Source organism: Anthonomus grandis, chromosome 1, assembly GCF_022605725.1.
Source record: "Anthonomus grandis grandis chromosome 1, icAntGran1.3, whole genome shotgun sequence".
Lineage (NCBI taxonomy): Eukaryota > Metazoa > Arthropoda > Insecta > Coleoptera > Curculionidae > Anthonomus > Anthonomus grandis.
Genome location: NC_065546.1, coordinates 18498493 through 18511272, shown reverse-complemented (window position 1 = coordinate 18511272; position 12780 = coordinate 18498493). Strand labels below are relative to the sequence as shown.

At 32.6% G+C, this 12780-nt stretch overlaps 1 protein-coding gene across 3 annotated transcripts in view; it reads right to left on the bottom strand.

Annotated features, from left to right (window-relative positions):
• Positions 1 to 12780, bottom strand: part of LOC126735446 (synaptonemal complex protein 1-like) — a 36474-nt gene that overhangs the window by 7104 nt on the left and 16590 nt on the right. For 2 of the 3 annotated variants that reach the window (XM_050439441.1, XM_050439447.1), the window contains 6 exons: positions 8430 to 11909; positions 8262 to 8370; positions 8101 to 8198; positions 3609 to 3890; positions 1553 to 1720; positions 1235 to 1486 (listed from right to left, as the gene is read on the bottom strand). In XM_050439441.1, coding sequence (XP_050295398.1) covers positions 1235 to 1486; positions 1553 to 1720; positions 3609 to 3890; positions 8101 to 8198; positions 8262 to 8370; positions 8430 to 11909 — 4389 coding nt within the window. Of the gene's footprint in view, positions 1 to 1234; positions 1487 to 1552; positions 1721 to 3608; positions 3891 to 8100; positions 8199 to 8261; positions 8371 to 8429; positions 11910 to 12780 lie in introns of those variants that run through there. The other variant, XM_050439453.1, reaches the window with a different exon arrangement.

The window sequence follows — 12780 nt, the reverse complement described above, 5'->3', positions numbered from 1 at the left end:
TTAATTTGCATTCTACAAGGCTTGTTTGTCCACGCTGACGCCCCATATGGTAAAAGAAGGACAAGAAATTAATTAAACTCAATTAAAAATTACACAGGAGTGTTAAAAGTAACAGATGCTCTTAATACCAAGTGCTAAGTATAAATAATATTAATGTTATTGTAAAGTAAATATGATGTGCGGGTTTCATTTTGACCATAACATTTTCTTATCTCTTATACTTTTTTATGCTCAGCATGCATTCTTTGCATATTTTTGCTCAACAACTTTAACATTTTATGTTGATTGCAGATATATATAGTTGGAAATATTTTGCACGTTATTTGTACAAAATGTAAAAGAAACCTTAGGTGTACGAGTTTCATTTTGACTGACTGTATATCGGATGTTATGAAATTTAAAGACGCTTTTATTGGCTAAGGCATATTATAACCTGGATGAATTTTTTAATGATAGGTTTTAACCTTGGACATATTGGAAAGTTTTTTTTTTCCTTTTTTCTTCTCTAGTTTTGTCAACAAGTTTACCTTTATTTAGTAATTGATTGTTTTATTTAGTTACCTTTAATTCGAGTATGTTCAAAAAGTTTTGTCTTCTTGTGTTTAATTTTGTTCATTGTTTTGTCAATTTTTGAAATTGTATTTTTGTTTTTTTTTTAGCTTGTAGGATGCTTGTACACAAGATTATTCTTACGCAATATAGCACATTTTCTTTCTTTTTTTCATGCTATAATTGCTTATATAGTTGGTATTATAGGAAGACGGAGAGTACTTCGGATACTAACTACATAGGTCGCTGGTTAGGAAGCTTTTTTAATTCGTAAATTGCAGAAACAGTATAGTACTGAGGTGACGGTGATGTTGTTTTTACGGAAAAATATCTTTAATATTAAATGTGTATGGCCACACATACGGCGAAGCGCATGGCGGAAGGAAGCGTACTTGCTACTAGCTGATAGCGTTCAAATTTGTTTGATATTTTTACGTATATTAGGTTATTTCGTATTAATTTGGAGAAGTACACGTGGAAAATTCTAAAACTTTCAATTTTAAATTTACGATTACATACAAACTATTAGCAAGAGATATTTTTCCGTAATAACAACGTCACCGTCATCTGAGTTCTATGCGGTTTATGTAATTTGCGGATTTTAATAAGCTTCCAAACCAGCAACATGTGTAGACAGTATCTGAAGCTTACCAGCTTTATGTGTGGCCCCACACTAATAACTCACCTGTTTTTTGTTTGTCGGCCCATATTCTCACTTCCAATAAAATCTTCATCTGAGGTAAATCGTGTCTAAAGAGCCTACAGCATATATTACATATTGTCATGATGAGATTTGCTTTGAGATTTGGGTTACTTTCTGGTACTGCTTCATAAAGCGGAATAAAATTTTCATGGATTTTAGTGTGTAAAAATTGTACCGGCTGGTATTTTAGGAACAGCGTTATGGTGTAGTCTGACAGCATCGCGGAAGGATTTTCTAAAATAAATAGAATAGTTTTGAGTATGATTTTGGGAAATATGAAGGGGTTGCTTTTATACTCACGAACATAATCCACCAAAATGTCTTTAAAAATATCTTCTGGGTTCCACTTTTCTGTAGGATAATTATAGTATTTAGCAAAAAGATCTCTCAGCGGCATTAAGTTAAAACCTGGCTGAACATCGGTCTTTGTATATGCCAATTGTATAATAACCCTTGCCAATGGGTATTCTAAAAATTTATTTAAAATTAGTTTTTTTATAGAGAAGAACGGTGATTTTTTCTTTTTTTTTTTCACAATAAATTTAATCAAATTGTGTGATATAAAAAGGTACTAGAAGGCTTTGCGAATTTTACAGACTACATCACATATATATATATATATATATATATATATATATATATATATATATAGAATTGATACAAGAAATGATAAACAATAAGTCTATAAAAAAAGTAAAAAATATTACGGTATCTTGTATCAATAGCCATACATATCATAATTATTGATTTAATACATGTCTTTATATGAAACTTTAATTGCTTCTATTTGTAATGTGCGTCGAAATAATGTTTCTAATTCATATACTGTGAAAAGAATAATCAAAAAATTCAAAGGTACTGGTTCGGTTAGTGATGTGAAACACATGATACGAGCTCGTAGAGGTCTATCAGAAAATAACATCAAGGCAGTTTGCGAGAGTGTGACAGAAAGGCCAGAGACTTCAAGTCATCATCGGACACACAAATTAGATATTTCAACAGACACTCTTCAGCGAATTTACAGCTGCATGCCTACAAGATCTAACTGACTTAACAACTTCTGCCAGCAGATCAAGAACAGCGGAGAGAATACACCAATTGGTTCCTTAAGCAACCTACTGCTATGCAATCAAAATCATTTTCAATGATTATATCCATTTTCATCTCGATGGTTTCATTAATAGGCAAACCTATCGCATTCGCATCGTATTGGCCTCCACGCTCTTGCGATTTAACGACTTTAGACCTCTGACTGTGGTGTTATCTGAAGTTACAGGTTCATGCCACTAAGCCTGACTGAGTCCATCGAAGCATTGAAAACCAAAATTATATGCGGTATCAATGAAATATCACCACATATATGCAATAACCTAACTGAAAATTTCTTCAAAAGGGTACGCATATGTCAGTAAAGCCGTGACGGCCATTAACAAGATATTTTGTTTCATACATAATTCCAAAATGTATGTTTTCTAAATCAATAAGCATTTCAATACTTTGCTACAGAAAACAATGTTTTATTGAACATTGAAATCTTTATAACACCCTTGATAATTACTATAATATTAGTATTGAGGAAAATTAAGGCTGGAAAAGAATAATTGATTTTAATAATGTAAGATAACATAAAATATGGTGGCTATTATGTGGATCATAAGAATTTTACATTAAAATTTTCAACCCTGTTAATATTATTTCTGATTTTTTTTTTTTAAAGGATTATATACCCCACTTTGGAAATATATACTACATAATGTACAAAACTGTATGTACCTACTAAAATTAAAAATCTCTGAATCTTATTATATTGAATTAGGTACCTTACAAAAACATTGATTCAGGCATCTACTTAATTTTAGATACCCCTTGCTAGCCTTATATTGTGGAATATCCCGAAAACTTTTCTTTTATGCCCTTTTTTAACTCAAAATTGCATTTTACTTAAGTTATATTTGCGAAATTGCTGGTTTGGGTTTTTCTGTCATTAACTTTTTTAATTCTCTGATTGCAAATTAAAGATTTTTATTTTTGTAAATGGCAAGAAGTATTCATGAGAAAAATAAAACAAGGAAATTAGAATGATATATTTGAACGTTTTTTTTTTAGTTGATGCCTGCCTATCCTGCCTACAAAAAATATTAGATCTTTCTTCAAAAACATCTAAAATTATAGAATAATTTATTTGTACCTTTGTAGACTCTTTTCCCAAAATCTGTTTTTATAGTATATGTTGTATACTTTCGTTAAAACTTTCGCTTTTTTCTATTGCGATTTTCTTTTTAATATTTATTGAGATCAGTTCTTCAGGTGTGCCTGAGTTTTTAAAATTATTTACAAAAAAAGTAACTCTACTTACTATTGAGTTCGTCATTCATAGGTAAAACCTCTGGCCACATAGTGATGACAATAAATAAGATTGGAAGAGCGAAATTTTCGCAAAAGTAAAAACAATCTCCTAAAAATCTTCTTATTTTGCTTATGTTTCTGTTCATCTTACATAACGCTGTATAAACCCTTGTAAGTGGCGATATTATGGGCAGTTCACATGTAGTCCTTTTGAACAGATGTAGTTCTACAGATTTCATAAATTTTTTTATTATACCTGGGTGAGTTACTTTCTCCAATTTTAACAAGAATCCTAAAAAGATAAGAAAATAGACATTAAAATGGCATATTTTAAGCACAAGATATGTAAACTAAATATGATAAAATAGAGAGCCTCTGGAAATATGGCAATATTTGTGAGCTGAAAATATTTAATATACAGTGCATTTTTTTTATTTCGGGTCATAGGGTTTTACGTGTAATATTTTCAACCCCATGTTAGAACCTGTTCTATTTAATCGATAGGATTGAAACTTGGAACAAGTGAAGTTTAAGTTAACAGACTTTAAAAAATCCCATCGTAACCTTCATTACCTTTACACTTCAAAGCAGGTAGACAAATATCTGACAGTGACACAAAATAATTTTTAAATTGCTCCATTGAAATTGTTCAAAAACTCTTTAAAATGTCGATTTACACTACGGAGGGACGCATTGAGATGGTTTCAAACTACATTAGAGGAATGTCGGCGCAAGAAGTGGTAGATAATTTTGCCGTGTCTTATCCTAACCGTCCCGTCCTGTTCAGATCAACTCTACAACGGTTTCATGAAAAATTTATTACGATTGGATGCATCGCCAGTTCTCACTTAAAACGAAAAAGAACCGAAACTGTAGTAGACGAAGAATTTAAAATGGAGGTATGCTTGGCCGTTGAAGAAAATCCAACAAATAGTCTTACTCAGTTTGCTGAAGTTACCGGAAAAAGTAGGAGTAGTTGCTATAAGGCAATCAGAAAAGAAAAATACAGATCTTCTAAAGTTAGAAATGTTCAAGAACTCTTGCCTAATGATTATATTCTTAGAAGGCAGTTTTGTGAACAGTGGATGGAACGAATTAACAATGACCCCACAATTACAAACAAAATACTATTTTCAGACGAAAGTACTTTCTGTACAAATGGTACAGTCAACAAACAAAATACTCGAATATGGGCGCGAGAAAATCCTCACGTCATCCAGGAAACGCATACCCAAACAAGACAGAAACTTAACGTGTGGGCAGGAATTCTTGGAGATCGAATATTTGGACCATTTTTCATAGAGGGTAGCCTGAATACTGCAAAATATTTAGAATTATTTCAGGTGCAGGTCATTCCCGCATTAGGAAACGCTGTTCAAAATGGCAGGATAATTTTTCAACATGATGGAGCCCCCGCTCATAGTGCAGCGACTGTTACCGAGTTTTCGAATGCCACGTTCCCAGGACGCTGGATTGGACGTTTTGGGCCATCTAAATGGCCGGCGCGAAGCCCCGATCTTTCGCCTTTAGATAACTTTTATTGGGGCTATCTATCATCGAAAGTGTTTGATATTGTTAGAGGCAGACCCAACAATATCGAAGAACTTCGTAATAGAATTATCGAGGCTTCGCGTACCATTACTCCCCGGCAGCTCCTAAATGTTAAAAGACATTTCTACAACTGTCTGGGCTTTTGTTTGGCTCAATTTGGAGGTCACTTTGAACAATTTATTTGAAAGGTTTTATTTGTTTATTGTTGATATTTGAAAATATATTTTTGAGATTTTGAGGAAATTATTTTGTGTCACTGTCAGATATTTGTCTTCCTGCTTTGAAGTGTAAAGGTAATGAAGGTTACGAGGTGCAGAAAAAGCAAACTTTTTCATTAGAAAAACGTATTTTAAATAGGTTTCTCGCAAATTTTTTTGCGAAATAATGGGATTTTTTAAAGTCTGTTAACTTAAACTTCACTTGTTCCAAGTTTCAATCCTATCGATTAAATAGAACAGGTTCTAACATGGGGTTGAAAATATTACACGTAAAACCCTATGACCCGAGATAAAAAAAATGCACTGTATAACTGTAGTGGCAGTGGGAATATTAGATTAGGGGTTGCGAAGTTATACCATAAATCGTCAGATCAGGATTCCTCAAAGCAGTATACCAGGCAAACTTTTGTATAATGTAGAGTATCAACATGATGAAATCCCTAAACTCTGGCTGATGATGCCTTCTTTGCTTTTTTGCATTAAAATTTATCGAAAACAGTTGTAGGAAAAACATATAAACTATATTATTAAATTTTATAATTAAATAATAAATCCGGTAAAGTTAAAGGGACGCCTAAAAACCGATTTTGATTGAAAAACATACAAAAATTTGGAAATTATGAGGATTTTTCTACATACGCTAAATACGTAATTATTGCCGGCTTGCACAAGATTTTTTAGCTCTTAGTTTTGCTATATTAATAATATTTTTATTAATAAAACATACATATGAATAACTAACCGCAACCATAAGAACCTATATCCAAAACCATTATCTAATGATTAAGCTATGGAATTAATTTCTAACTATTCATTAATATTAACTGTTATTCTAAATACATGTCTAAAAGAACTAATACGAATTTATTGCAAAATGATGAACAAAACTCCAAAGTAATGAACTAACCTACACCTTACCCTCTAACTTATTAATTTCAAAACTAATTATACCCTACAATAAAATTAAGTAAATCACATAACTTATAAACTATAAAATCAGGATTCACAAAACAAGTAGCAAAGCAGCATTTAAAAAATTGAAAAAGGGTATATTTGAGGACATAACATCTGCCTATTTGCACTGTTAAATTAAAAGTGGCATCTGAAGATGTTCTTCCATATCTCTGAAACCATAAAAATTAGCCAATTAATTCCGCTAAAAATGGAGAACTTATGACGTCGAGTTTACGAAGAAACTTCTTCAGATGCGCCCAAGGTCCCTCTATAAAATTTGGGCAAGCCCCTGTTTGGGGATCTACAAAATTTCTTGTGTGATTGACTGTTTTGTAAACTGTGAAACCCCGCCCAAAGTATGTGGGTGCCGTATCCTCTCCAGCGGTCTGTCCAAATTTCAATACCTGGCTTTACATGCCCTATAATCTCCCGCTCTATCTAATCGATCTAATCGCGAAAGATTTTCTTCGACCTATCATTAATACACACAATATACGATATTTTTGTTTAGGCATGTATCATGCCCAGTACCCACTTTTTACCTCACTAAGCGACTAACTAAATAAAAGCACTAACTCATCTATTTAGACGTATATCCAGAACCTCCTATAAAAAATGTAAATTAGACAAAATTAACAGGGCAACCGCACGCATGTCAAATATATTAGATTGGGATTTGACATACGCAAGGGGCATACGCTTGTATGTACACAAGCATATACATGCGCACGCACACGGGGCTGTCGCCTATTTCCTCAAGCCAATTTCATTTCTTATTTTAAATTTCAAATAGGGCTCAAACGACTACCTAACTCACTACTTGGCGCCAACCCAAGCTTCCAATCCCTTTTTGCGATTACAAATCCACATGTGCGCCAACCACACAGTCCCATGTGCTCCCGCCTTTTATGCGCACACGAGGCTGAATAATAAAATAATATTTGTTGACGAAAGTGACATTTGACAGTCTTTTTTATTTATGAATTTATCCGTATTTACATATTTGATATTCTTGATTTGCCTGTGGAAATTTGTGTTTATAACCTAAAGAAATGATGTAAATCCTTCTTTAAGTTACAGAATTTGGTTACTTAAGGCTTTAAATGTGAATTAATAGAAAATATAATGATCAACGGGATGGCTAGTCGCAAATAGAGTGTAGTTAAGCCAGTTCTAATTGTGAATTATACGTAAGTAGAAAATCCTTTATAATTTTTAAAATTTTGCTTTTTTTTTACTTCATCCTCACTTTTTTATTAATAAAATGTTCGAACTCAACATTCTATGTAAAAATTAAAAAAAAAAAATCGGTTTTTCGTCTTTTAACTTTACCGGACCCAAATATAATTTACTATATTTAAGTGAATTATATTTTATGCTCAAGCTGGTTTATTCGTATAGATATTATCGCAAAAAACTTAAAACCATGTTATGTAAAGCCTAAGTCCTATTTCATTTTATTTTTGCTAATTATTTATATGGCCCAAAAAAAAGCACCAAACTCTTAGATTAATATTTGGTATAAGATGTCGATAAAATATCTCTTATATATATAATATTCACAGCATAAAAACTTTTAATATCCAACATTAAGATGCCATTCAGACATTGCTCTTGATATCCCTTGCATCCAAGAGCTTAGTAATGGTGACATATGTATTACAGACATGTCATGTGACTAGATAAATGGTAGATAAATACTTTTGTGCAAAACTCTCACTTTATAAATTTAAATGCCAAAAATGATAAAAACTGGAAAATTTGAGTTTTTTTTCTTACCGAAAAGTATCCTTTGAACAGTAGTCATAGGCGGACTAGGGGCCAACGTAGTATCCACCTTATTACTAACGTCCAAACATAACTTATTCATAATTATCCTGAAAATTTGATAAGACTTCGTTTGAATATGTTTTAAATGATAAAACGTATTGTATACATACCTAATCATGTAGTCCATCTCCTGAAACGCAAATTCCATAACAACTTCATCTAATATTACTTCTTCGTTTGAATATACTATCATCCTTTGCATCAAACTGACGATTTTACCTAATAATAAATAGATGAAATGAAATATATGTTATACACTTCTTCTTTTAAACACTTACTTGGGGGAAGCTTCTGAGGCTTTGTCAAAGGTATTAATTTCGGTGGGGGATTAGGCTCCACTTCTTTTAAATTAAGATCTGGAGATTTTGGACAATCTTTATATGGGTCTACAAAAATGTCAGGTTCCACATATAAAGCTACATTTTGTTCTTGTGTTGGTACCCTAGGAAGCTGAGGAACGACAACTTTTTTAAGCTGCATCTTTCTGCAGGGTCCTGTTTTAATCATGTCTTTTATTACATTAGAAACCAGATCTACAGGAGCAGTATCAATCTTTAAATTATTATTTATGTTTTTTTTAGCGGTCGTGTTATCACGTGGTACTGTTATCTTGCTGTTATTTCTCAAAGGACGTTTTATTAAAATTTCACTTTTGCTATCTATAGAAAGTTCTCGCTTTTTTGTACATACTTTTTTCTCCGATATTTTTGATACATCTTTCAATCTTTCTTGGGACTTAGATTTAACTATTTTTGGTCTCTGATACATTTGAACTTTGGTCTCTATATTTGTAGTTGTCCCTTTGCTAAGCAAAAGATCTTGTAAGATTATAACATCTTTCTTGGAGGCAGTTGTTTCCGTGTCAGTACCGATTTCCATATCATTTTCAGTATCGCCAAACAATTCTTCATATCGCGTTTGTATGTCTTTAGGTTGTTCAGTAACATCCTCAATTTTCTGAATTTCAAGGGGTTCAGGCTCCGAGTCCGAAACGAATTCTTTACTGCATATTTTTAAGGAGTTTTGCTGTTTGGTTTTGTGGCCTTTAATAGTTATTGATTTTTTTACAGAATTAATTTTTTTTAGTTTCTGTTTATTCAACCCAAGTGTTACTTTCTCCACAGTATTAGTATGATGAGTTTCTAAAATTTCTATATTATTTTTGGTTTCCGGATATTTTTCAGAATCATTCTTGGATTCTTCCAAATCATCCACAGAAGCATCCAGCTTGTTCTTCAAGGGTGAATCAAGTCTCTGCCTAAGTTGAACCATTTTTTGTTCAACATTAGTTGGATTAGGAATTGGCTGAATTTCTTCTTTAACTTTGTTTTCGGTAAGAAAACATGTGTTGTTCGTTTGGCAATTCTTAATTGCATTCATATTTAAAAGTTTCTCAGTTTCTAAGTTTTTATTCCGAGATCTTAATGACATCACAGAGCCAAACTGAGAAACTGATAAAGATTTTACACACTGCTCTTTCTTTTCTACTAACTTTTTATCGTCCGTTTCGTTATCGACTTCTATTTCGTTCCTAAGAATGGGTGCAATTTCAACAGAGACCATAAGAGAAGAACTTTTTCTAGTTTTTGTTTTTTTCTTTGCCGGACTAAACAAACCAATTTCGTCAGCGGTTACACAACATGTACTTCTAGTTCGACGTCTTTCTACAGAACAAGAATTCAAGTTTATTTCTTTACGGCTTTTAGTTTTATCTGCTTCTGCTGCTTCCTTTATGTTATTGTTGTTTCTTACAGACTTATTACAACTATATATGTTGTCCGTACCAGTTGTTGAAAGCTGATTCTCAGTGGACTGTTTAGATGGAGTTGGAATTCTACTTTCCATTTCTACATCTTCCACTTCATACTTAGTCGTGCAAGCAGGTTTAGGAGATAAAAGAAGTGACGACCTTTTCCTAGTGTTTCTTCTTTTTCTGGGTGGACTAAGCAAATCATTTATATCTGAGGTTATAGAATATGTACTTCTAGTTCTGCGCTTATTTACAAGTATTTCTGGATAATTAGCCAAAGTGTTTTCTGCAATTCTATTTGTTTCAGTAACTGAATGCAAAAAAGATGCACTTCTGGTTCTTCGCCTAGTAAAATCAAGCTCAGATTTCTGAAACTCTTTTGCGGTTTTTGAACTTCCTGTAGAATCTATCACAATTTTTTCAAAATTTACTGAAACAGAGCTTCTTCTATTCCTAGTGTCATGAGCCAACTCTTTTAATCCTGTAAACACACTTTCAGTTTTTCTTACAGGAGTCTCACTTTCCTCTTGGTAAAGTGCTATTGAAACATCAGAGGGTTTTTCAGCTAATGCAAGCGTTTCAATTTTAGTCTGACACTCAGCTGGACTAACTGACACATTTTCTACCAACATAACTGGGGTCTCGCTAGTTATCTCTGATTTTTCTTTTGCAACATCTTTTAACTTTGAAAGTTTTTTATTATAATTAATTACAGTAAACTGTCCACCTTCAGCCAGTCCGTCAAAGGTAATTTTTTGACATATTGATGATTTGAGATTAATATTTGCTTTGTCTGGTGGCGATCTTTTAACAGAAGAAGTCATAGGACTAAGCAAGTTGGGACAAAACGGCGGACTCTTATAACCGTCAAAAATGTCTTTTTGCGATGGTACTTTTAATGGGATTTCGTTATCACTGCAGATGCTGCTAGTACTATCTAACTTTGATGAGGCAGTAACCAAACCAGAATCTCCCATAATTTCCGAATCGGATCCGGCAGATTGCTTTTTGGCCGCCTCCAAAAGTCTTTTGTTTCTTTCTAAAACATTTACTCGTTCCTCAAAAAGCTTTTCCAGCTCAGATTCTGTTTCCGACAGAAAATCTGAATTTATTTTATTTTTAAGTTTAAATCTGCAATGTCGCGACAAGTTAGATGGTTTTTTAAAACGATTTGGCATTTTAGTGTGATATTTCATTTCCTTTAAGAGTTCTTGCATCACCAACTTGGGTGGTTGAGGATTTGGCTGATTTGTAATGGTAAAGTTGATGTTGTTTCTTTTTAGCGTTTGTAGTGCCCTCAAGATTGTATCTTTGGTGTTAATTGATTGTTGCCTACAGATTTTCTTGCGTTTGGGTTTGATGAATGGAATCATATATGGCACCCAGAATTTTTTTGGTTTATTTTTTGTAGGAACTTTTAGAGGAGAGTATATTTCAGGCTTGTCAACTAGAATTACTCGCTTTGTCTCTATCTTTGAACGGAAAAGATCTACTATAGGCGATATTGTAGAATAACGTTCAGATTCTGTCTCACTAAAAATGTTTTGTAAAGTTTTCTTCTCACTTTGGTCTACTTCTTTGTCCTCAATAATATTTTCTGTCATATCCATGATCACATCAAAATCATGATCTAATGTACTCAATTGTTTATTTTCATTTGATACACATGCTGTATCTTTTTTATTTCCATAAGGTCCTATCACACTTTCATTAAAGGCTTGTTCGTCTGCAACAGGCTTCATTATTACTTCACTCTTTTCAGCACTTTCCTTAATATTTTCGCTAGATTTCTCTGATACACTTTTTAAGTTACTTTCCTCTATATTTTGTACATTTTCAGTAAAATTATGCTTTCCAGAAAGCAAGGGGTAATGTGCTGTAATGACATCAATATTAGGGGTGGGTGGTGTGATGACTATATTTGGCAAATTCTGTTCTGAATCTGTCATCTGCAATTTATTATTTATGGGTGTATCCGTAGGGTCTTCCAAACATAATAAAGGGCTATCTGAAAGTTAAAAAAAAACTTCAGAACCTTTAGGTAAATATTGAAAAAAAAGTTCTTTTAAATATTGGGTCATAATTTCTGTACCGAGTGACACAGCATCGTTCTTTCTCAGATAAGTGCATTTCATTAAAAAATTATACATGAAATGACAACTTATATGACAAATATATTCACAAAAGCATGACAAACTGTTATCAAGTAGATTCTAAAGTTGGAAGCTGTTTGAAAATAATAAGGTCTATTTCTTACTTTTTATGTAGGTATTAATTCAAAGTCAGATAAAAATCCGGTCGCGCAACCTTCACCATGCAACAGGCAATGCTGATGCCTAAACTACCTGACCTTTTTTTTCTGATGACCTTTTGTCAAAACTTTGTTTCTTGGAAAGTTTGTAATCAATTTTGTTGTTTGACAGCTAATTTTTTTCATATTCTAGAGCACTTTTTAAATAAGAAGCAATTTGTATTTTATTGAATGGTTGGCTTGTTTTTGTCAATTTAATAATATTAGTGTTTTCACTTCTCTTAATCCATTTCTTATCAATAGATCATTAAAAAATAAATATATAATTCATATTCTATAGGGCCAGATTGGTTAGCATGCTTGATGTTGGGTAGGGCTGGTTTTTAATTGTTACGGGTATTTATCTAACAACCGAATCAATTTATCAACAATATCTTGGAGCGGATTTTTTTGTAGCAAATGAGTTAGTTGATCTAAATTATGCACCCAAACTAAGAAAATCCAGGTTCTTCACAAATGAAGTAATAACTAAATAATTAACTAAGCCCTCGTACTAAATTTCGGAAAAAATATGAGCCAGTTTTGAATTAATGAAAGAAGAAACGAGCTTAAACTTGTCATTTCCTTA